The 26,320-nt window shown below is 44.9% G+C and overlaps 2 protein-coding genes across 3 annotated transcripts in view; one reads left to right on the top strand and one right to left on the bottom strand.

The window, feature by feature from the left end:
* The window catches only part of LOC137630417 (acyl-coenzyme A diphosphatase FITM2-like), a 49,769-nt gene extending 46,858 nt beyond the window's left edge, over positions 1-2,911 (top strand). The window contains exon 5 of the mRNA XM_068361876.1: positions 2,328-2,911. Within this exon, the coding sequence (XP_068217977.1) occupies positions 2,328-2,534 (207 nt within the window). The 3' untranslated portion in view covers positions 2,535-2,911. The remainder of the gene's footprint in view (positions 1-2,327) is intronic.
* Positions 2,912-4,231: 1,320 nt separating this feature from the next.
* LOC137630418 (UPF0598 protein CG30010) overlaps positions 4,232-26,320 on the bottom strand; it is an 88,566-nt gene continuing 66,477 nt past the window's right edge. Inside the window, exons 5-6 of one of the 2 annotated variants that reach the window (XM_068361878.1) lie at positions 20,032-20,193; positions 4,232-4,906 (exon numbers count right to left, since the gene is read on the bottom strand). In XM_068361878.1, the coding sequence (XP_068217979.1) occupies positions 4,829-4,906; positions 20,032-20,193 (240 nt within the window). In that variant the 3' untranslated portion in view covers positions 4,232-4,828. Of the gene's footprint in view, positions 4,907-19,774; positions 20,194-26,320 lie in introns of those variants that run through there. The other variant, XM_068361877.1, reaches the window with a different exon arrangement.

Below are 26,320 nucleotides of genomic sequence, written 5' to 3'. Positions count from 1 at the left end.
AGGATCCCTCAGGGCACTACGCTGAAGAAGGCACAGCAGCTCCTCCTTCGAAGCAGATCTGAAAGGGAGAAAGGCTTGCCAGTGGCTGGAGAAGTTGCTCCTTTAGGGGATGCAACAACCCCCAGTACCCCAGGGTTGCCAAGAGTTGAGCGACCTGCGCTCCTACTTGAACATCCCTCGTGAGAGCGCAAGTGAGAAGGAGCTTTGAGAGAGATTTATGGGTGCGAGAAGAACGCGCACCGCTGGCCCCTGAGGGAGAACGATCGCGCTTAGTCTTCTTCTCCTATACTGCCCTAACTTTTCCCACTGGGAGGCAGACCACTCTGTAAACTCTGGGCAGGGCGAACCCTGCTTGCATCGATGTCCTTGGCATAGAAAGTGCGGGTTGGTCTCTTAACGTCGACATGAAGGTCCCGCACGCGGCACCCTCTCGCTCAGAGACAAATTCGCATGGTGAAGGCAATTGCAGAAGAAGACACGCACACCTGCAAAGAAAACGCAAAAAAATTACAAATCCAATGAGTCAGGATGAGAGTAGACATGTTCGATCTCTACTGAGCCAAAAGAAAAAGTGACGTCTCTCACCGCTGTGAGAGTGTATATAGAGGGAGCTGGGTACCCCCAAGCCACCCCTAGCCTACCCGCTTAAGTGGTTGGGCAGGGTTGCCACCTCACAATTAAAGTCTAATGGCTACCTCCACAGCTGCTGCTAAAAGAATATCCACATAAATAACGGAAGGTTTGTTAGTATGGGAACAATTAATAATATGACATGGAGAAGTTGCTCCTCTAGGGGAAGCAACAACCCCCCCAGTACCCTGGGGTTGCCAAGGAGTTGAGCGATCTGCGCTCCTACTTGAACATCCCTCATAAGAGCGCAAGCGAGAAGGAGCTTTGAGAGAGATTTGTGGGTGCGAGAAGAAGAACGTGCACCGCTCGCCTCTGAGGGAGAACGATCACGCTTAGTCGTCTTCTCCTACACTGCCCTAACTTCTCCCACAGGGAGGCAGACCACTCCCTACACTCTGGGCAGGGCGAACCCTGCTGGCATCGATGTCCTAGGCACAGAGTGCGGGGTGGTCTCTAACGTCGACATGAAGGTCCCGCACGCGGCACCCTCTCACCCTGGACACATTCGCATGGTGAAGGCAATTGCAGAAGAAGACACGCACATCTGCAAAGAAAACGCAAAAAAATTACTAATCCAATGAGTCAGGATGAGAGCAGACATGTTCGATCTCTACTGAGCCAAAAGAAAAAGTGACGTCTCTCACCGCTGTGAGAGTGTATATAGAGGGAGCTGGGTACCCCCAAGCCACCCCTAGCCTACCCGCTTAAGTGGTTGGGCAGGGTTGCCACCTCACAATTAAAGTCTAATGGCTACCTCCACAGCTGCTGCTAAAAGAATATCCACATAAATAACGGAAGGTTTGTTAGTATGGGAACAATTAATAATATGACATGGAGAAGTTGCTCCTCTAGGGGAAGCAACAACCCCCCCAGTACCCTGGGGTTGCCAAGGAGTTGAGCGATCTGTGCTCCTACTTGAACATCCCTCATAAGAGCGCAAGCGAGAAGGAGCTTTGAGAGAGATTTGTGGGTGCGAGAAGAAGAACGTGCACCGCTCGCCTCTGAGGGAGAACGATCACGCTTAGTCGTCTTCTCCTAAACTGCCCTAACTTCTCCCACAGGGAGGCAGACCACTCCCTACACTCTGGGCAGGGCGAACCCTGCTGGCATCGATGCCCTAGGCACAGAGTGCGGGGTGGTCTCTAACGTCGACATGAAGGTCCCGCACGCGGCACGCTCTCACCCTGGACACATTCGCATGGTGAAGGCAATCACAGAAGAGAACACGCACACCTGCAAAGAAAATAAATTACAAGTCCAATGACAGCCAGGATGAGAGCAGACATGTCTGATCTCTACTGAGCCAAAAGAAAAAGTGACCTCTCTCACTGCTGTGAGTATATATAGAGGCAGCTGGGTACCCCCAAGCCACCCCTAGCCTACCCGCTCAAGTAGTTAGGCAGGGTTGCCACCTCACAATTAAAGTCTAATGGCTACCTCCACTTGCCGCTAAAAAAAATATCCACATAAATAACGGAAGGTTTGTTAGTATGGAAATAATTAACAATATGACATGGGCTAAAGATACAGTATGTATATCATCAAGTGAGGAGGAATTTATCTTCAAGTGGGAGTTTCAATAGGAAAAGGTTACTCTTTAGATATAAAACAAATGCAAAAATTTTAAATTAAAAACTTTATCACTCTATACTCACATTTCTACGTAACCAATGATATTCTTAAATTTATTATTTCAGGAACACAAAGATGGCTTACCAACATTCATGGGCATGCCACTTTATGGGCTGAAAAAGGATAAAGATGATAAGAAGAAAGAGGGTGAAAAAGAAGATGATAGATCAAGTCTTGAAGATTTTGGAGAGCCTTCAGCAGATTCTCGGTTTCAGCCAAGAAATGGTCCCTTTGGTGATTATGTACCAAAAAATAGATCGTGGAAACGGTAGAATTTTGTATACTTTTACACTTTTATGTTCTATCTACCTATGAAAATATGGGTATTTGTGAAATATATTAACTTTGCAGTATGAAGTTCTGCTATATTATGTGATGTTATTGCAAGCAAGCTGAAAAACTGGACTCGTAAATTGGTACATTGTAGGTAGGTAGGTGTGTTTCTTCCAGAATGTTAAAAAGTTACAATACAGCTATTCAATATAAAATCTTTTGAATTGCTCAAAATTTCATCCTAATTGTCTAAAAAGTCTGCTTTTGCTATCATTCCTTGTTATATATGTACAGTGTTTATATTTTATTTGCTTGCTTGCATTTATGGAATTGTAATTATTTGTCATCAGTCTTTCATTACATCTAGACATTAGAATCTAATTTTTCTTTTGTATCCTTTAAAATCCATTTTGTTTGTATAATTTGCAAATCTGTTAGAAACTAAATACTCAGCTGTTGTACGCCAAAATTCGATAACATTCATTACTACAACTTAATTTGTACCTGAAAATATTGCATAGTAATATTTGGTGCTATAACTTGTACTTTTAACAAACAATTGTTTATATTATATCATTAATACTTCTATTGTTGATGTTCAACTTAAATAAAGAGTCTACTGCTAAACTTCAATAAAAGTTTAAGATCAGAATACTAAATGGAAAATTTAAGCAATGGAGCCAGCAAGGCCATTAAATGCTTTAGTGATAAAGTGCTTGTTTTGAAAGCCACAATTATACTTAGTCTGAGGGACTGTACATACTTCCAATTTAAACTGTATTTTTGTCTTTTAAGTGTACTCGGCTTACAATGATATTAATGGTTGTATAGCCACATGACTATGGAAATCTACATGCACGCAAGTCACGTTGAAAAGTAGGATTTATTTATAATTAATTACTTGTGACACTTAAATATATGAATGGATTTTTGCACCAAGATTTATCACTAGTATTAATTATTTCTATTTCCAGGTGTTCATTATAGCTTACAACCGTCCACAACTAGAAAGTGTGTATATGTACTTTAGCACACTGAATATTTGTATAGTACTATGGTCACAAGAACTGTACAAATCTTTCTTATATACTGCAATAAATTTTCTGTTCCCATATTCTACCGCTATATCTCTTAGCTGCATAATAGTCTGCTGATATTGAAAAAGAAGTATGCTGTTTCGTCTTTCACAGTTGCTTATAAAAGAAAATTGAAAACAAATAGTTTTCTATATTCTTATAGTATTAATCAATTTAAATGTTATCAATATAAAATTTAATGGAAAGGTTTTTTAAAAATAAACCAGATACAAAGCTTTAGCAGTATTATAAAAAAACAACTTGCATGAGTGTTGTGTAGAGGACAATGTATATAAGGATAATGAGTTTAGTGGACAAAGACTAATCAATTTGACTTTAAGGTAAAAATAACTTATGGTTAACATTCCTTCACCAAATTAAATGAAGAATGGTGTACTTACACTGAAGCAATAGATTGGTTTCAAGTAATTTTAAAATATTTTATACACTGTTTTTGGGAATGTTTCAACTTTGTGTTCTTGCAAATTTATCTCTTCCCTTGTATTTCATTATACTCCTATCAGTATCTGGTGGTATTGGTACTTTTTAAAGCATATTACTGTTCTTATCATTTGTCATACATTAACTGTAATTGATTGTTGTACTTAACAGGACGAGCATATGAAATCTAGTTAACAAGTTAAAGACCTGGGTCAGTGAATATAGATAAAAACATAAATTAGGAACTGCATACTCTGAACATGCTTTTATAAAATTCTTAACAACTAATGGATGTAAAATGTGATTTTGTAGACCTACCAATTCAGTATTAAACCTATTGACTTCCAAGCTTATTCAATCAATAACCTTTGTATAAATATGACCCTTTACTGTAATTCATAAAACCATGATGGATTTTACCACATTCTTAAAATTTGAACTAGTATCATAATATAAAGGGCATATGCTGCTTAGTATACAGTCATTACATTTAGAAAGTCTACAAGTAATCTAACCCTATGTAAAACTTTTAACGTAAAAAGCCTATGAAAAAGTAAAGATTCTTTGAGTACAATTGCCTGACAAAGAAATATCTAGCAGTCTGAAGTATTTTCTCTCAGGCTTCTAGAGAGTAGCAACTGAAAATTAACTTTTTACGGTACCTTTGTGTTATAAAATTGTGCTATTTTCCATTCTTCAAAATGTTTTTGGTCAACCTTACACTCTACTTGAGGGACAGTAGCCAATGGTTCTGCTACCAGTGCCCATATCACAGGTCACTCTCTCATATCCTCAAATCCTGAATATTTTACCATCAGAAGGATAAAAGGCCACTTCATTGTTAGAACAAATAACTGTAAGAGCAAGAAATATTTTATGACTATGATTAAAAACCAAAAGCAGAGTAAAAAGTATCTTGGATGGCTAGCATAAGTACAAAATATATATTTAGTCTGTGGTCTTGAAAAGCTCATTCAAAGTCATAAATTTTAAATTAATTTGTAGTTTTCCTAACCACACAAACCTGAGACCTATAATAGGCTTACAACATCGGTGAAGCTTAAGCATCTGTTAGGCTTTTAACAAGGTAAACATAATTGAGAGCTGGGTGGCAGGTTAGGCATGCCCACCCGACACGCAGAACAACCCTTGCTTTGACTTTTGGCCTGGGTAGTTGAGGTTGGCATTCATCTTAAAGGTCGCAGGTTTGTAAGGTTAGGAAAAACAAATTACTTAAATTATGATTTGTTCTTACACATAATACAAACCATCGTCCTTTAATAAGAAATTTATCTTTAGGAGGGAGGAAATCCCTATGACCAAGGCTTGGTCACATAGAAGTTTAAACCATGATTTCTGTTAACCCCCTTTTTGTTCCAACACGGGAGTACTTACCTCGAACTACTTTCTTAGGAGTATCTGGGATCTCCTCTCAACCGACCAGAATTTTGTGTAGTTTACCCTACTCCCGTTTTCTATGCGGGGTAACCTCTGGTGGAGTGATACGCGCCACGAGGCGACCCCGGGTCAGAGAGCATGCTTGCTCAGGTCTCGATCCCCAGTAAGTTTTCTGGTCGCATGCGATAACATCCCGACGCACTCTCCTTACCCAGTGCGACCCTTTGTGTCCCACGCGGTTCCCACGTGGTCCCTTTGTGCTCTTCCTTATCCTTTTCCCTCTGTGTTTCTGTGACTCGCGGTGCCTTACTAGTGCGTAATGGAGCATCCCCGTCGTTGTCCTGAGCCTATGGCCGGAAAATCGTGTGGCGCCTTCCTCTCAAAGCCTGAAGTTGACCCGCACTCCTTGTGTTCTTCGTGTAGGGGCAGTGTGTGTTCTCCTACAGCCACGTGTCCGGAGTGCGAGTCCTGGAACGAGGTGCAGTGGGTGCACTACGGGACCAAGAAAAAGAAGTCTTCTAGGAGATCGCCTAGGAAACAGAGCGTCTCTTCGCCTCTTGCTTCGCCCGGCGCATCTTCGGACAGAGTCTCTCTGCCGCCTTCCCCTACCCAGAGTAGGGGATGAGGTAAGTCAGTTGCGGGGAAGAGGACTATGGCTCTTCCCCAGGAGTCTGAATTACCAGATAGTGGGGTTGTGTCGTTGATCCAGGCAAGTGAGGGGCCTGAGGGAGGGACAGGAGTGTGCAAGCAGGGCCCGTCTCGTCGGATGATCCTATGTGGGGAAAAACTGCTGCAGCCTCTTCTCCTGCCTCTTGGGCATGTGTTTCAGGTACGTCCGCAGCCGAGGGTGCCGCCGTCAGACTCCCTCGCGTGGGCGCCTCCGAAGACGCCCTTCAGATCACCCTTGAGGATGGAAGAGGAGTTCGAGACCTGGTTCCCCAGTGAGGAGCTCCCCCGCTAACCTCCAGTGCCTTCAGCTACGTTCCCGTCTGTCTTCCTGGAGCCTTTGTCACCGACCGAGTGACGCGTGGACCCACCAGCAATGCGGCGCGACTCAGGCCCTTCAGTGAGATCCTACAAGTCTTCGGGCTCCTCGGTCGAGGCCTACTCCTACTCCTCAGAAAACGGAGCCCCGAGGGACCATAGAAGAAGGCGAGATAGACCCCGCAGGTGATGGTCACGCTCACGATCCCGTTCCAGATCCCGCCACGTGGGGAGGCGCTCTAGATCTCCCAGGAGGAAGTATAGGAGAAGCGGCTCCCCGGGGGAAGAATGGGTGCAGGTCGTCACCCCACGTAGCCAACTCCTGGAAGCGTCAGCAGTCCCGGGCACCTCGGGCTGGCTCCCAAGGGCTCGCTCGCCAGTGAGGTACGTCCCCAGCAGCAGGTACGACTCCATCCGCCCAGTGGAGAGAGTCGCCCCTTCCGTCTGGCAGCCGCGTCCTGGCCTCCAAATCAGCAACGAGTCGACCGGAACGAGAGAGACACCTTCCTTCTACGAGCAAGCCCGCAGACCCCTGGACCTCCGTAAGCAGAGATAAGTCCAGGTCGGAGGCCTCCGTCCCAACAGCGATGCCCGTCCTACACCCTGAACCGCCGAGACTGGACCGCTCCAGGAAGATGCCTCCTCCCCGTGCGGCTCCCTCCGTCGGAGGTCCTCCGTCACAAGCAGCGGAGCGTCCGACGGAAAATATAGATGACGGCGTAGAAGGTTCGGCAGCGGAAGTTTTGGCCTACAGGAGAGTGATAGGCCTCATTAGGCGTCACCACAGGCTGGACGAACCTGAGCCTTCCACTGACGAAGTCTGGTTCTCGAACCTCAGCAGGCTGGTAGATGCACCCGTGCAACAGAGGCCCTCACTAGCCCTTCTGTTGGCTAGGGATGTTAGGCTGGGTATGGCCCACGTTGACAGGATGGTGGCCAACCACGCGGAAGCTCCCAAGAGTCAGAGCGCCTCCAAACTTCTCCAGGGCCTAAAGACCCAGAGCCGTTTCTACCTTCCCGAAGGACACCCCGCGGGTCCCTATACGGTGGAGCCAGCAGTCGCCATCCTGGGACAAGGAGCAGCAGAAGAGAGGGCTACCACCGCCCCGGTTTGTTTCTCCCCTTCGGAAACTTCCATGATGGAGGAGCTAGCCGGGGACCTGGTACACGTATCATCGTGGCTAGATTGGTGGGCCTCCACACTGGTGGGTTTTCAGTCCTCGCACGATCTCACAGTCCCGGAGAACTAGGCCTTGCTGAAAGAGCTGATTAGCTCGGGAGGTAAGGCCCTAAAGTTCCTCTCTTACCAGTCCATCGCTCAGGCCGCCAATTGGATACTGCGGAAGAGGGACACTGTGCTCAACAAGCTCGTCAGGAGGCTCCCGGACAGAGAAGCGAGGTCCCTGAAGAGCCTACCCCTGTGGGATGACTCAGTGTTCCCCCTGAAGGCAGTGGAGGAGACGGTAGAGAGGATCAGGAAGCTAAAAGATGCGGGAGAACCCAGACCCCCTCCAGCGAGAAGACCTGCCCATAGAAGGACACCCTCCGACGTCTCTCTCCCTCCTCGCGCCTCACCTAGCCAGCCCAGGAGAGACGCCCCTACTACGGCCTGGCCTCAGTCTTCGCAGCCCCCCCGTAGAGGAACGCCTGCTGCGCAGTCAGCCTTCAGGCCTTCTTATTCGGCCGCCAGAAGAGGTCGTTCAGGCCGCGCCTCTCGAAGAAGGTAGGGAGAGAGGGCCCCTACTCCTGCCGAAGCCTCAGGTGGGGGGATGCCTCAAACGTTCTTGGCAAGCATGGCGAGACCACGGAGCAGATCCGTGGACCGTAGCAGTTCTGAAAGAAGGGTACAGGTTGCCTTTCCTGGCGGACCCCCCACCTCTGATACCAGATCTGCAGGCGGAGTAGTTGGCACCCAAAGACCCCTTGAGAAGGACGGCCCTACAAGAAGAGGTTTCTGCGATGCTGGCGAAAGGGGCAATAGAACCAGTCAAGAACCCGGGTCCAGGGTTCTACAGCAGACTCTTCCTGGTGGAGAAGCGACAGGGGGCTGGAGACCAGTCATAGACCTCTCAGCCCTCAACAGGTTCGTGTGCAAGATCAACTTCAAGATGGACACTCCGAAGTCGGTCCTAGTGGCCTTGAGGGAGGGGGACTTCATGATGTCCATAGACCTCAAGGATGCATACTTCCAAATCCCTGTTCACCCCTCCAGCAGGAAGTACCTAAGGGTAAAATGGGGTACCCAAACGTTGCAGTTCAAGACCCTCTGCTTCGGTCTGTCCACAGCCCCTCAGGTCTTCACGAGGGTCTTCGCAACAGTCTCAGCCTGGGCACATGAACAGGGCATCTGCCTGATTCAGTACCTGGACGACTGGTTGTTGCTTTCAGCCTCAAGGGAAGTACTGAGGGAGCAAGGCGCGAAGCTCCTGCAGTTCTGCAACGTCCTGGGTATCATCATCAACCTGGAGAAGTCCCAACTGATACCCTCCGCCTGCGATGCTGGCGAAAGGGGCAATAGAACCAGTCAAGAACCCGGGTCCAGGGTTCCACAGCAGACTCTTCCTGGTGGAGAAGCGATAGGGGGCTGGAGACCAGTCATAGACCTCTCAGCCCTCAACAGGTTCGTGTGCAAGATCAACTTCAAGATGGACACTCCGAAGTCGGTCCTAGTGGCCTTGAGGGAGGGGGACTTCATGATGTCCATAGACCTCAAGGATGCATACTTCCAAATCCCTGTTCACCCCTCCAGCAGGAAGTACCTAAGGGTAAAATGGGGTACCCAAACGTTGCAGTTCAAGACCCTCTGCTTCGGTCTGTCCACAGCCCCTCAGGTCTTCACGAGGGTCTTCGCAACAGTCTCAGCCTGGGCACATGAACAGGGCATCTGCCTGATTCAGTACCTGGACGACTGGTTGTTGCTATCAGCCTCAAGGGAAGTACTGAGGGAGCAAGGCGCGAAGCTCCTGCAGTTCTGCAACGTCCTGGGTATCATCATCAACCTGGAGAAGTCCCAACTGATACCCTCCACCAGGATGAACTACCTCGGAATGGTCCTAGACTCCTGGTTGGCAAGAGCCTTCCCTTCCGCGGAGAGACTGGACAACTTGGACCAGATCCTCCGGCCCTTCCTGTTGGACCAGCCCAGGAGAGCCAAGGACTGGCAAAGACTGATAGGCCACCTCGTGTCGTTAGAGAAGCTAGTCCCCCAGGGGAGGCTCAAACTCAGGGGAGTACAATGGAACCTTAAGGAGATCTGGAACCAGAGAGACTCCCCCCACAAGGTGGTCCCGGTGTTCCCGGAGACGAAGGAAGTGGTGGCTCGTCAGATCGAACACCCTCAAAGGAATGCCCTTCGCAGCCGACCCTCCGGAGATGCTTCTGTTCACGGACGCATCCAAGGAGGGGTGGGGTGCCCATCTCCTCGACAAGACAGCAAGAGGAAGTTGGGCGGATGAAGAGAAAAACCTGCACATAAACATGCTAGAAATAATGGCAGTGCAAAGAGCGTGCCTAGAGTTCGTCCATCGGCTCTGGGGAAACACCGTGGCATTGATGTGCGACAACGCCACGGTGGTGGCCTACATAAAGAAGCAAGGAGGACTAAAATCGAAGGAGCTGTGCGACCTCACGATGGAGCTACTGGAATGGGCCGAAGTGGAACAGATCAAGATCTCAGCAAGATTCATTCCGGGGAAAAGAAACGTCCTGGCCGACGGCCTCAGCAGAATGAGTCAGGTGGTAGGGTCCGAGTGGTCCTTGCACCCGGAAGTGGCCAAGACTCTCATTCAGAAATGGGGCTCGCCAGTGTTAGACCTCTTCGCAATGAGACTGAACGCGCAGCTCCCCGTGTTTTGTTCTCCTGTGCCAGATCCAGAGGCGGCGTTCAAGGACGCTTTCCAGCATTCTTGGGACAACCTCGACGTTTACGCCTTCCCTCCCTTCGGGATGCTCAGGCAAGTCCTCAACAGGGTGAGGCGTGAGGACAACCTGTGGATGACTTTGATAGCGCCCTCGTGGCCGGAGAGAGAGTGGTTCGCAGATCTAAAGGAACTGGCGCGCCTTCCATTTTGGCCCCTTCTGGACAGACCAGACCTTCTCCGGCAGCCGCACTTTCAAAGGTTCTACGAAAACCCTCGGTCCCTCTGCCTTCATGCGTGGAGGTTATCAAGCGTCTTCTGAGGAAGGAAGGATATTCGTCGAGCATGGCAACAAGGATGTCAGGGTACCTGAGGCGTTCGTCAGCCGCAGTATACCAGGCAAAATGGGCTACCTTCACTAAGTGGTGCGTCTCGAGGATCATCAAACCGTTGCGGGCCTCCATTTCAGAGATAGCGGACTTCCTGGTCTATCTCAGGGACGAGGTAAACATGTCCATCCCAGCCATCAAAGGAGTCCGGGCTGCCCTGGGCCAAGTCTTCCTCTTGAAGGGCATCGACCTGTGTGCCTCCAGACATATCTCGATGCTCATCAGGAGTTTCGAGCAATCGTGCCCCCTCAAGCCGTTAGAGTGCCCCAGTGGAACGTGGCCAGAGTACTGAAGATGCTGTCAGAACCTCCCTTCGAACCCCTAAAGGACATCTTGGACAAGGAACTCGCCCTCAAGACAGTTTTTTTGTTAGCTCTGGTATCAGCAAAACGGGTAGGGGAGATTCACGGGCTGTTGTACGGGGTGTCACACTTGAAGGGCTGGCGTGAAGCTACCTTCAGGTTCGTACCATCCTTCGTGGCCAAGACTCAGAATCCAGCCGTTTGGGATCCCAAGTTTGAAGGGTTCTCAGTGCCGGAAATCCCTCGTTCGGACAACACGAGGAACTTGCTGCTGTGCCCTGTCAGGGCAGTGAGGAAGTACTTAGAGAGGACAGCCAGGCTTCGACCCGAGATCAAGAGTTTGTTCGTCTCCTCGGGACTAGTGAAAAAGCCAGTCTCCAAGAATACAATCTCCTTCTGGCTACGGCAGGTGATCGTCAAGGCCTACAGTAGTGCAGGGGTCCCCCTTCCAGGAAAGCCCAGACCCCATGACATTAGGAGTCTAAGTACTTCATTGGCTTTTGAGAAAAACATGGCAGAGGGCCAAATCCTGAGGGCAGGTACATGGTCTAGCCAGTCTACCTTTACAGCTCACTACTTGAAGGACTACTTGAGGAAGTCCCTGGACGGGTTCTCACTCGGTCCCGTCATTTCCGCGCTCCAAACAGTTTAAAGGTGTAGCCCCAGTGGTAACCGCGGGTAGTAAGTCCAAGAGACACAGGTTCCTTCCTTAACCCCCTTGTTCTTCCTTCCCCTATTACCTTACCGGAAATGACTCCAGAAGCCCCCTAAAACTCCTATGGGATACACTATCAATGGAAGGACGAGTCTCCTTAGATTTCTTCCCTATTTTCTCGTGTTTTCCTTGGGGTCAGCAGAACCTAGTCTCCTATCTAGGTTCATATTCTATACTCATCACGGTCTCTAGGTCCTGAAGGACACTCCCACCTCCTAAAGTATAAGTCTCCTAAGAAAGTAGTTCAAGTTAAGTACTCCGTGTTGGGACAAATCACAAATTTTAAGTAATTTGTATTTTTCCTAACAGTACTTACCTCGAACTACTTTCGGGTAATGGCCCACCCATCCTACCCCGAGTGCCTTACTGGACTTCATAGAAACCTAAGCTGTCAAAAACTTACTGGGGATCGAGACCTGAGCAAGCATGCTCTCTGACCTGGGGTCGCCTCGTGGCGCGTATCACTCCGCCAGAGGTTACCCCGCATAGAAAACGGGAGTAGGGTAAACTACACAAAATTCTGGTCGGTTGGGAGGAGATCCCAGATACTCCTAAGAAAGTAGTTCGAGGTAAGTACTGTTAGGAAAAATACAAATTACTTAAAATTTGTGATTTCTGTGCATAGGGATGTAGACTGGTTACGGTAGACCATTACCAATACACAAGTCAATGAAGAATCTATATCCATAGGATATTTGTCCAGTTTATAGACATATGATTAATGAATGCGTAAACGTGCCCATCGTCTACTTTGTTTGGAGGATGGGGGAAACTACTGTACTTGCATACAATACCAATTGTAAAGAAAAGCTACTCCGGTGAATAGTTTACCTGCATCTAGTATACAGTTCAGCAGCAGCTATATGACTGCACAATTTCTGCACCGCCAAGAGGGAAAAATTGACAAACATTCTTACCTTCCATTCTAGACTTGCATCGCAATTGTTATCCAGATGCTATCTTACTTGTCCTGTGAGTGGGCTGGGCTTGCTACAGCACCCCCTGAGTGGCTACCACCGATCCCAATGAAAAGGTATTCAAGGACCTGTGGGAATATTCCCCAAATTAGTAGACAGTAAAGGTCATCTGACATTTCCGAACTGGCCTTCATGACCTGTGCCACGGACAGATTCTTCTGAAAGGTTAAGGTTGAGCTGATACTTCTAACTTTGTGTGTCCTCACTGTCAATGATCAGCCTTCTTCCACATCAAGGTTTCCTGAAGCCAGATGATGTCTCCTAATCTTTCCATAGCTTAGAAACACTCTGGTGCTCAGGTCTGAAGTGTTGAGTGAGTTCTTTTGTGGCAACCTCAGCTCAAAAACAGGCTAAAGTAACAGATTGTCTCGAACGCTAGTTCCTTCTTTAAGGGAGGTGATGGATAAAGTCTTAAACCTAGGATCTTGGATCAATGGGTTCTGATTTTTTGCCACAAGCTGTCGGATGAAAGAAAGCAAAACATCCTTTCATCCCTTAGAATGACCAATGGTATACAAAATTCCGATTATCTCTCCAACTCTCTCTGTCTAGGCTAGGACAAGCAGGAACATGCTTTAGTGTAAGGTCATGATGTAACGCCTGCTTGAGAGGTTCGTAAGGCGCTCTCTTGAGAGCTCCGAGGACCTTCAAAGCGTCTCATTCAGAAGTTGAAGTTCTTATGGAAGGTAAAACTGTTCAAAGCTCCTCATGAGCATGGACAATTCTCACAAGGTGAAAATGTCTAAGCCCTTCAGTCTTAGTACCCAGCACAGGGCTTAGCGATAGCCCTTTAGTGCGGTGACTGAGAGGTACTTCTCCTGGCGAAGAACGGCAATTACTTGCAAAAAAGCTCCATCTTGAAAGAGGTTTGTCGAACAAAGTTAGTTTCCATCTTTCTGTCAACTTTAAAAGCCAGAAGACCTGTTTTTGTCCGACATTCCAGAAACCTCCTTCGGCACTCCCATACAATGACATTTCAGACGTACCGTCTGAAATGTCATTGTAACTCAAACGAATGGAAGGATATGAGTTGATGAATGGATACGGTATCCTGTCAGTATAACCTCTATCACCCCTTTTTCTACAATGTGTTACTGCCATGTTGCCCAAGGGCTTAACCAGCATCTCCCAACTTACAGCAGCTGAAAGAGGGAAGGATTCCCCCCCTTCTTCGAAAGAAAGGGCAGGAGTAGATTTCGGTTCGGCTGTTTGCTTCTTTGTTTCTGGTCTTGGGGCAGAGGAAGAAGCTGTATTAGTCTAGGGCTTTGAGGGACCTCTGCCCCTATAAGTCACCGACTGTTGAGTGAGGGACCACCTTCCTCCATTTCTTGACCCCACCCTCAATATCCTGTTGCAGGAACAGTGATGTCACCTCCAGCACCAAGTTTCTAAGTGCAAAGACAGCTTTCTATCCCACACAGTTGGAAAAGCAACCTGCCACCCCATCTCTCTCTTTGAGCACCCATTTTGCCCACTGTTGGAAGATTGGCTCACTATGAAGGTGACCACCTTAGCTCAACAGTGTCGTAAACTTCTTCCTTAGATCGGCTGAAGGAAGGTGGGACATTGCGAAGTGGGCTGCAGTTCCTGACTGATGTCTATCCAAGAAATAGGTAAACAGTTTATAGAATGTTTGAACTAATCTGTGATGACACAGATACTGAATGAACAAAGAGTTGCTGGCATGTCTGTTCTGGACCTCTTACTATTTAGAATGTTACATTCCTTTTTTAAAGGCATGTGTTTATTGAAGGAAAGGAAAATGGGAAAATTTTACGGGTAAATGTCGATTAAACCGAGCTTCTAGAGAAGAAATATGAACATCAGGGGAGGTTCATAGAAATGGTATATACTACTGTGAAGATAGCAAGGAAAAATTTTTATGCCATAAACAATTTTTTGCAAACCCATAATGTACAACTATTGATCATGATCATTTAAAAGAATAATGTAACCCTGTTTATTAAGATGCAAGAACTTCAGTTACTTAAATGGAATAAAATATGGCCTCAAATTAATTATATAAATTAGTTGTTAACAGACTGTTTCATACAAAATGATGAATGTGTAATTCTCTTCTTTAGAAATGTTTAATGGAACATTCCCAGTATACAAGCAATTATCTGAAAAAAGTCCATTATATATGTTATTTATTTTTAATTATTTTTATAATGCAAAGAAGCAGCTTGCTTCTATAAATCAGCTTCTATATTAATGAACAGTTGTCAGGTGACCCTGATGAAGAAGCAATTGCAAATGAACAAACTTCACACGCTATATCTATCTATCTATCTATCTATCTATCTATCTATCTATCTATCTATCTATCTATCTATCTATCTATCTATATATATATATATATATATATATATACACACACAGTCTCAGTTATCTAAGAATTGACATTTTCTTTTGCAGTAAGTACAAATACTGATAAAGAAGTCAGATGTTCTATAAATTTCCTTACTTTGCATAAAAGGAATGTCCTTATGTAGAGAAAAACAGTCAATAGGAGTAAAGGCATAATAAAACATTGTAATAAATAAATATTCTACAACAAATAAATATGTCAATTACATTCTCACTAATAATTGTCAGCATCCACATCAATAACATTGCCAAAGTGTTACAGTTTTATAAGTAGTAGAAAATAATCTGGAAATAAAACCAGTCATATAACCATCTAGTCTTTTTAGATATGGAAATAATACTCTATTTCAAGTCATTATATGAAGCTTTCACTAATAATAACTAACAAAATATGTTACATGAAATGAAAAATCTCACTCGCAGTTTGAGACCCATTCTTCAAAATGTGTTCAGTCCACTCTTAATGTCTTCAATGAAAGGGAAAAACAGACTACCACCTCCAGGAGTTGATTTGCTTAATTTGTTCCTTTGTACAAATACAAAGCTGGCCAAAGAATATTTGATAGAATTAATAAACATCCCCAAAATATAATAAAAATAGGAGAGAATGAGATACACCATCTTAAATTACCTAATGTCCCATAAAACATAATAAACAAAAAAATTCCCAATGTCTCATGAATATACAAGTCTTTATTTTACTAGATATGTTATAAAATCTTAAAAAAAAAAAAAACTGGTTGCTTTAAAAAATCATATTAATTCTAAACGTGCTTTTACCTACCAGTAATTACTTATGTGGATTACCAGTTCAGATAATAAAGTACTAAAATATGAACTACAGTACTGTACCTTGGATGGGAGAAATCACTGCCTAACTATGAGTTTGAGAGCCATTCTTCTAAATGCATGCTGTAAAATCTGCATGATTTTAAAATAAGACCTGTCTTCAGAGAGAAGAAATAGAGACTTTCTTTTGCTGAACTCTGGAAATTATCAAATGGTGTCTTCAATTCACAAAAGTTATGAAGTTTGCTAGATGCGTTTGATATGCAAATTGTTGAGAGAACAGCACAAACACTTTTGGTAGTGGTTTCTTTGTATCTGATCTGAAGGCCAGCAAAGGACTCTCCTTCTGCATAAGTTATATCAGGAAAGTACTCAGGAGTAAATTTGATGAACACACAAATTTCCTTATCATGTTGGTATTGTGACATCTTATCTTAAAAAAAGAATATCAAAGCAACATAATACCAAGACGAGAATTAATTAAATAGGACAGCACCCTTGGAAATAAATCTTTTCCAGATAACTTATCACATTCAAGAAATGCTGAAAAAAAAATAAAATGCTCCCAGTGTCCATAGTTTATGAACATTAAAATTTGTTCAGCTCTAATTATAAAAAAATAAGCTATGTGACCATTAATATACTTGAAATAACTGTTAAAATATGTATACTGTACCTACAGTACTTCATTGATGCTCTACATATAATCCTAGATATGTTCGTTCTTCCAATTCGTGGAAGCTATGAAATCCCCTAACAGAAGAAGCAACAAAGACTCATTGCTAATATTTCCTTCAAAAGAATGTCTACAGCCCATGAAAGTCTGTTGGATTATACTTATCACTTGCTTATCCAAAGAATTTTTCAAGAGGACATGAAATCATCTATTTATTATAGCGAGACAACAAAGACAGAGTTGGAGGAATTCTACTTTACAAAGTTCTAGTTTTGCTTGTCCTACTTGTTCTGCTCAGTTCAATCTTCTACGTTTTGGAAAACTACCCCATTACCAAATTCACAATAGAATTCATCTCTAAGGGCCTGCATACACTGACAGCCACTGATCTAAGTTCCTTTGCCAACCATGAAACTCTGCCTTTACAAGCTCGCCTCCTACTCGAAGAGTAAAGTAGGTTATTTAAAAACGCATTCTGTTTTAACCCCATACCCAAGTTGAGTAGCTTGTCTCTTAAGTAAAAAGCTGTACAGGGGACTAAACAGAGGCATGAAGGAGACAAGGAAGCCCTCGCATTTTCCTTTTCAAAACAGACTATTTTATCCCTCACCTACTGAGAAATTACTTCATCACCATCACTGAGAAATTACTGCTTTAAAAGGTGTCCTAGGCACTGAAATCCTATCAACTACTGCCAAACACACTACCTTTGCCTGTTCTTCCAGTATAGAAGTTACTTTACAATTTCATTCAACAGAATTCTGAAAGGAGATATAGCCATCCTCCTCTTCACAGTCTGGAATATTCAGTGTAACTCCTTGGTCCAACCATAGATTTTTTTCCCTTACTTAAGTTTGTCATCCTAATCTTTCTTAGTGATCCAAGGTAACAATTCCTAATCGTATCTTGTGCTAAATTCTGTTGATTTCATGGCTTAGCTACCATGGTGACAGACATCAATCCCCTGAACTGTTTGGAGGATACTATTCTCTTGCCATGGCCCCACCAGCAGATATACAAAGACTAAGATCTACTCTGGTGACGGTTACCTTAGTATCTTTCTCTATTTCTGTCTGGAGATCCTATCTGATAGTGAGAGCCAAGAATCCACAGATGGAAATCTTGAGGTTTACCACTAACACTTCCTGTCTATTGGTTGCCTCAGGTTGCATGGCTAACGCAAGTATGGGGTTAGGGTTGTGGACTGCATCACAGGAATGGAAAAGTCTAGACCTGGACTCTAACCCACATTGGCTGGTGAACATAGCATGAACCACAAGCTAGGATGCAATAAATTGTGGGTATCCTGCAAACTCCTTTGTCCACTCTGAAAGAACTGGGAATATGTATGAAGTTGTTCAGCTTTTCCACAGTAGTTGAGGAAAATGAAAATAGTAAACTTTGACCATTACTTACCTGAAGGGCAGAAGAATTGATGAATTCATGAGCTGAAGTCTTTAATGCAGAAATCCTTAATTGTGATTTCCCCTCACCTTTACTAACTTTCACTAATTTCACTTCTCGTTTAACCCAGAAGTCTTCCCCCAAAAAGCATGAATCATTGAACTTACTTCCACCTGAGATTTTCTTTTTTCATCCCTATAAAGCTTTCCACTTAAGGCACCGTCACACTAGCGAAATTTCCGTCGACTTTACATGTTTTGACGACAACATTTTGGTGTCGTCGTCACGAATTTTGAAAACGTTACGGATCGAATTCACCCCTTCGCTACCGTCAACTCTATCGTTTGTTTACATCTCAAGGATACAAATTCCAAGCAATCTGAAGTAATGCTACAGTGGATGAGATTGTTTGAGCAGTATTTGGTCAAAGAGATGAGGGAGAGAAGATGCCACGGGACCATAAGCATGACAGTTTTATGAAAAAAGGTTTAAAACAAATTACAAAGAAATCAACATGCAAGTCGGAAAATTTTCCAGAAGTTGCTGATCTTCATGAAAACAGGTAACCACACTATATCTTTAATATCAGATAATTTTACAGCCTAAGACTGATCTCATTATGTTTGCTTGTTTGCATTATAAAAGTATATAAATAAATCTTTAAAATTTTAGCATGGTTTCTCTAGCTTAATTTTAATTTATAATATAAACTTTCCTTTTCATGTCCTTTTAACCAGGACTAAACCCAAAGATGTTTTTTTATTCTATGTAACATCATCAAACACATACAAGCACAACCCACAAGTTGCTTTGTGTAATTAGGCATAGTTGTTTTAACAGTCTGGGAAGTCACAGCTGAGATGATTTGTTAATGTTTTGACGACACCAACCAAAGTATGAAGAACACGTGTGACAACCAGAGTACAAATTGACGTCGACTTTTTTGGAAACTCAACGACAAAATCAGAAAAAGTCCATGCAAATTTCACTAGTGTGACAGCCCCTTTAGGAATATAAAGTAGCATCTACCATAGGAGTGGACTAGCCACCACTCCTTGCCTACCCCTAAAGCTGCAGCATTTGCTACCCATAAAACAATCCTAATCTTTCTGAACTGGCAGAGGCACTCCTAACAATCTTTCTATGTTGCTAATCATATTTCTTGATTTGACATAATTCAGAAAAACTTGCATAGTTTTCCATCAAGCACACTTTATCTCAGCAGATGGCGTACCACATAGCTCCAATGGGGATCAAAATGCTTCTTAAACAGCTTGAAAAATTTGGATATAGAACAAACACATGCTTTAACAAACTTGGAAGACATACTACAGTATCTTGGAAACAAACTATCAAGCCAATAAAACACCAAAATAAAGACAAAAGAGGAAATTCTAGTGGGTGATGTTGCTGGTAGCACTGACCTAGAAATGGCCAAATAGAACCAGAGCAGCCATGAATTTAATTAGGACAGAGCCTGAGAAGGTAGCAGCCTTGCATAGAAGGTGAGGGCCATGAAGGACTGTGCTGTATTGAACCAGCTTGGATCTTTTTTTATTTTTAATCTGTATTTCCTAGAGGAGATATAGCAATGAACTTTGGGAAGATTCAATGAATTAACTGAACATTAGCTAAAGCACTCTACATTTGGTCCAATAGTACTGTGAAAACATTACTCACATCACAGTGCATACTAAATCGGCATAGTACTTAAAAGCATAATAAAATGCATCTGCTAACTGCGAGTGGGCTAGTGACTGGTGACATCTCCACGTAACTCTCAACCAATGATAATACCCTTCTTCAATTAGACAAATTTCATATGGTCTAATTCACTATACTAACAAACTAAAGCATATGCAACAATATTTTTCATTTTATTTTCAAACTTGACAATATTCTATTTAAGGAAAATATAAATATTTTACTGAGATATCAATCATTACTGTATAAACCTAAACTATATTTTCTAATTTCTCCTAGACTCTTGAGTACAGGAACTAAACAAGAAGAAAGACTGATTTCCTCCCCATTCCACATTATATGAGTTGGAGGCTCAGTTTCTCCATTAGAAAAGATGAAATCTTTTGAAAGTTGTATAGCAAGCTGTGACCTTACCAACCCTACACCACCAGTTACCTCAGGACCTGGGTGGTACACTCGTCCTGTATCTATTTCCATCAAAAGTTTAGAGGGTTCCCATGGTAGAGTCATGGTATCACCTGCATTTCCAAATGCCAAGTGGACATCAGAGACAGATGTGGTTGATGGTTTCTGGACCTAAAAAATAAAGTAATTATCATTAGGTAAGAAATAAACACTAAATGTGACAGAATATCTAAGAAAAAACTCTTATCACAAAGCATGTAATACTCGTTGTAGCCTAAAGTAAGAGAATGAATGAATGATTGTTAATTATCTGGCATCATAACATCAATGGTCTTTGATGCTAACTGGAGTATGGTTGATTAAGAATTAGTAACTTTGGAAAAAAATAAAAAATAAATTAACTTAATAGTTGAACAATTAAGACTACAGTATATACTTTTAAAAATGAGTAAGAAGGCCAGCTTCCAATATGAACTTAAAAATGTAACTGGCATCAAACTATTGTATTTTTTTTATTAGTTTGTAAAAAACATTCTTATTTTTGCTTCCCATTTGTCAGTCTCCACAATTTTTTCTTCTTTTCCAGGAAAATTGTTGTAGGTGACTTTCCATCCATTTGCATGTTTTTTAGCCGAAAGCAGGCTGAGTTGTCTGTACTTGGCGGGGTGTGCCTTGGAAGAGTTTAGACACCACAAGAAGTTTCATGTGTTTGTGTCTGGAAGTTATGATAGCAGTTTAGTAAAGTGTACACCCTTTTATTGGCCATTGAAAGAAATCATTAAAAGAAAACCATTTGCTTATTTGGCATTTTGCACATTTGTGCCTTTAACTTCAGTTTCTTACTCATTTTCAAATTCTCTGTGATATCTAATGCGTATCTATTGGAAATATGATATTTTGATTATAAAATAAATTTTTGAATATACTTACCCGGTGAATATATAATAGCTGACGTCTCCGACGGCTCGACAGATTCCAAAAACTCGCGAGCGATCGCCATGAAGGTTGCGGGTGTGCCCACCAGCGCCGACTATCGGCCAAATACCGCATATACTTGTCAATCTCTCCAGTTCTTCTCAGTCTGCTGGGTCTCTATCGGGGAGGAAGGGAGGGCCTTTAATTTATATATTCACCGGGTAAGTATATTCAAAAATTTATTTTATAATCAAAATATAATTTTTAAATATTAAACTTAGCCGGTGAATATATAACAGCTGATTCACACCCATGGTGGTGGGTAGAGACCAGTATTAATACAATAAAGGCGTATATGCTCAAGAGTTTTTTGACAAATATTTCATAAAAAACCAACTTTAGTATAGGTACCTGGCAAGGAAGCTGACTCTGACGATTACTCTGCCTCATTAGTCCGCTTTCCTCACGAAGCCCAGCCATCCTCTCAGGATGCTGAAAGACTCCCAGGAGCTGTTTTATCCAGGGCGAACACCCCTATAACAGGACCTCATCAATACCCTTAATCTGAGCGCTCTCAAGAAACAACATTTGACCACCCGCCAAATCAAAAAGGATGCGAAAGACTTCCTAGTCTTCCGTACAACCCAAGACAAGATTAAAAACATTTCAAGAGAAGATTAAAAGGATATTGGGATTAAGGGAATGTAGTGGTAGAACCCTCACCCACTACTGCAATCGCTGCAACGAATGGAACCAGGGTGTAGCAGTCCTCATAAAGAGTCTGGACGTCTTTTAAGTAAAATGAAGCGAACACCGACTTGCTCCTCCAAAAGGTCGCGTCCATAATACTTCGAAGAGACCTGTTTTGCTTAAAAGCCACCGAAGTTGCCATCGCTCTCACTTCGTGCGTCTTGACCTTAAGCAAACAACGATCTTTCTCATTTAAATGAGAATGTGCCTCCCGGATTAAAAGTCTAATAAAGTACGATAACGCATTTTTAGACATGGGCAATGAGGGCTTCTTAACGGAGCACCATAAGGCCTCAGAACCACCTCATAATGGTTTAGTTCGAGCTAAGTAAAACTTAAGAGCTCTAACGGGGCACAGCACTCTTTCAACTTCGTTACCTACGATTTCTGACAGACTAGGTATTTCAAAAGATTTAGGCCAAGGACGAGACGGCAGTTCGTTCTTGGCCAAAAAACCAAGTTGAAGCGAACATGTAGCTTTATTCGTAGAGAAGCCGATGTTCTTACTAAAGGCATGGATCTCACTAACCCTTTTAGCTGTAGCCAAGCTCACTAAAAAAAGTGTCTTGAGGGTGAGATCCTTCAGGGAGGCTGAATGCAATGGTTCAAACCTGTCTGACATTAGGAACCTTAGGACCACGTCTAAGTTCCAAGCGGGAGTTGACATACGACGCTCCTTAGAGGTCTCGAAGGACTTAAGGAGATCTTGGAGATCTTTGTTATTTGACAGATCCAAGCCTCTATGCCTGAAAACAGACGCCAACATGCTCCTGTAGCCTTTAATAGTGGGAGCAGATAGGGAGCGAACATTTCTCAGATGCAGGAGAAGTCCGCAATTTGGGCTACAGAGGTACTGGAAGAGGAAATAGAGGAGGACTTGCACCACTCTCTAAAGACCTCCCACTTCGACTGGTAGACCTTGATAGTAGATGATCTCCTAGCCCTCGCGATCGCTCTGGCTGCCTCCTTCGAAAATCCTCGAGCTCTTGAGAGTCTTTCGATAGTCTGAAGGCAGTCAGACGAAGCGCGGGGAGGCTTTGATGAAGACTCCTTACGTGGGGCTGCCGTAAGAGATCTATCCGTAAGGGCAGACTCCTTGGGACGTCTACCAGCCATTGAAGTACCTCTGTGAACCACTCTCTCGCGGGCCAGAGGAGAGCAACCAACGTCAACCTTGTCCCTTCGTGAGAGGCAAACTTCTGCAAAACCTTGTTGATGATCTTGAACGGCGGAAATGCGTAAGCGTCCATGTGAGACCAGTCCAACAGAAAGGCATCTATGTGGGCCGCCTCTGGATCTGGGACTGGAGAGCAATAGGTCGGGAGCCTTTTGGTCAGTGAGGTCGCAAAGAGGTCTATGGTGGGCTGACCCCAAGTCATCCAAAGACTCTTGCACACGTCCTTGTGGAGGGTCCATTCTGTAGGGATCACCTGACCTCTCCGACTGAGACAGTCCGCCAAGACGTTCAATTTCCCCTGGACGAACCTCGTCAACAGTGAGATGCCTCGATCTTTTGACCAGATGAGGAGGTCCCTTGCGATGACGAACAGAGTGTGGGAGTGAGTGCCTCCTTGCTTGGAGATGTACACCAAGGCTGTGGTGTTGTCCGCATTCACTTCTACCTCCTTGTTTCGAAGAAGACTCTCGAAACTTGTCAAGGCCAAGTGAACCGCCAACAGCTCCTTGCAGTTGATGTGAAGGCTCCTCTGATCTGTCGTCCAAAGACCCGAACATTCCAGACCGTCCAGAGTCGCTCCCCAACCCAAATCCGACGCGTCTGAGAATAACACGTGGTTTGGGTTCTTGACTGCCAGGGACAGACCCTCTCGAAGAACTATATTGCTGTCCCACCAGCTCAGGCACGTCTTTACTGGTTCGGAGATCGGGATCGAGACCGCCTCCAAAGTCTTGTTCTTGTTCCAATGGGAGTCTAGATGGAACTGGAGAGGGCGAAGGTGAAGTCTCCCTAGAGAGATAAATTGTTCCAGGGATGACAGTGTCCCTAGGAGGCTCATCCAACTTCTCACAGAGCAATGGTCTTTCCTCAGCATGAGGCGGACTTTGAGCAAGGCTTGCTCTATCCTGGTGGCAGACGGAAAAGCCCGAAAAGCTAGACTGTGAATCTCCATCCCCAAATAGAGAATCGTTTGGAAGGGAGTCAGCTGAGACTTCTCTATGTTCACCAACAGTCCCAACTCCTTTGCAAGATCCAACGTCCATTGAAGGTCCTGCAGACAGCGATGACGGGACGACGCTCTGAGCAGCCAGTCGTCCAGGTACAGGGAGGCTCGAATCCCCAATAAATGTAGGAATTTTGCTACATTTCTCATGAGCCTCGTAAAAACAAGAGGAGCAGGGCTGAGGCCGAAGCACAGTGCTCGGAATTGGTACACCACATTCCTGTTTACAAACCTCAGATACGGTTGAGAATCCGGGTGTATAGGAATGTGGAAGTACGCATCCTGCAGGTCGAGAGAGACCATGCAGTCTCCCTCTCTGACCGCTGCTAGAACGGACTTGGTGGTCTCCATCGTAAATTTTGTTTTGACAACAAAAACGTTGAGCGCACTGACATCCAGCACCGGCCTCCAACCTCCTGTATGCTTTGGTACTAGGAAGAGGCGGTTGTAAAACCCCGGTGATTGAAGGTCCGAGACTTTCACCACTGCACCCTTCTCTAGCAACTGAGACACCTGCAATGTAATGCCTGCCTCTTTGACTCCTCTCGATACCTGGGAGAGAGGTTTAAAGGGACTTTTACTAGAGGAAGTCTCCGCACAAAAGGTATTTTGTACCCCTCCTTTAGCAACAAAACAGACTCCCGGTCCGCACCCCTCTTCTCCCAGGCCTGCCAGAAGTTGTTCAGTCTGGCCCCTACCGCTGTCTGAGGACGTGGGCAGTCAGACTCTGCCGCGGGAGGACTTAGATCCTCTCCTCTTGCCTCTCTTACTGTCGGCACGAGCGCCTCCCTTACTGGGAGCTCTGCCACGAAAGGGTGGGATAAACCTCGTTGCTGGAGTATCGAGCTTAGGTCTAACGACATAAGATGATGAAGGAGCAGCCTTACGCGCTGACGTAGCCATCAAGTCGTGGGTATCCTTCTGCACCAAAGAAGCTGCGATATCCTTAATCAACTGCTGAGGGAACAAGGCAGATGATAACGGAGCAAAGAGAAGCTCTGACCTTTGACAGGGAGTTACTCCTGCAGAAAGGAACGAACAAAGAGTCTCCCTCTTCTTAAGGACTCCTGCCGTAAAGGTAGCAGCGAGCTCATTAGAGCCATCACGGATAGCTTTGTCCATGCAGGACATAATTAGCACGGATACATCACGGTCGGCCGAAGAGATCTTCCTGCTCAAGGCTCCCAGCGACCAATCCAAGAAGTTAAAAACTTCGAAGGCCCTATAAACCCCTTTGAGGAGATGATCAAGGTCCGAAGAGGACCAGCAAACTTTTGAGCGTCTCATGGCCAGGCGACGGGGAGAGTCTACGAGGCTTGAGAAGTCTCCCTGGGCAGAGGCAGGAACTCCCAAGCCGAGAACTTCTCCCGTGTCATACCAGACGCTCGCTCTAGAAGCCAGTTTAAAAGGGGGGAAAGCAAAGGCCGTCTTCCCCAAACTCCTCCTGGTGATCAACCAGTCGCCTAGTAAACGCAAAGCTCTCTTAGAAGAGCGAGAGAGCACTAGCTAAGTAAACGACGGCGTCGAAGCAGCTAGGCCTAGCGTAAACTCTGATGGAGGCGAACGAGGAGCAGCAGTCACGAAATGGTCAGGAAACAGTTCCTTAAAAATCAGCTTGATCTTTTTAAAATCAAGAGAGGGCTGAGCAACTCTAGGCTCCTCTCCATCTGACAAAGTCCCCAAAGGCATATCAGTTGGAAGGGGATCAGCGACTTCCTCATCCGACGGAACTTTGTCCGACAACTGCCGAGTCTCATGATACGGAGAGACCTGCCGAGGGGGCAATGCTTGACAGGCAATGTCAACAAGCAACGGAGGAGCAGCAGCAGAAGAGGCAACGACGTCACGTCGCTGCTGAAAGGACTGAAAGTCTCGTGACTGACCAACAACAACAGCTGAAGTAGATTGTCGCTCGACATCACGTCGGACCTGCATTGACTGCAGAGTCTGAGCAGGCAAAACAACTTCCGACTGCGGTGACAGACGCTCAACGTCACGTCGAGGCAACGGAGCCGGTCGGCGAACGTCAGTGCGGGGCTGCGGCGGCAGTAGCTGAACGTCAGTCTGAGACTGTAGCAAAGGGGGATCCATGTCACATGACTGACGTGAATGACTAGGCACATGACTAGCATCGCGTTTCAAAGCACTAGAAACGTTAGCACTAACGTCAAACGGACGAGAAAACACTCGTTTAGGCGGCTGAAGGCCCGAGTCACGTTCAGCGCACTGGCGACCCGCAAGCAAAGGATCATCGTGAACCTGATCAAAGTCATACTCTTCCGTAAGGGAGGCAAGCTTAGACTGCATGTCCCGCAGGAAAACCCACTTCGGATCAACGGGAGTCGGACCGGGCCGTGACGTCGATAACGTCTGCGTTGGCAAAACATTGCCTCTACCGTGACCCTCGGACCCCGTGTTACGCTTTCGCTTAACAGGCGAACAGTCATCCGATG

This window comes from Palaemon carinicauda, chromosome 38 (assembly GCF_036898095.1).
Source record: "Palaemon carinicauda isolate YSFRI2023 chromosome 38, ASM3689809v2, whole genome shotgun sequence".
Lineage (NCBI taxonomy): Eukaryota > Metazoa > Arthropoda > Malacostraca > Decapoda > Palaemonidae > Palaemon > Palaemon carinicauda.
This window is presented reverse-complemented; position numbering and strand designations above follow the sequence as displayed.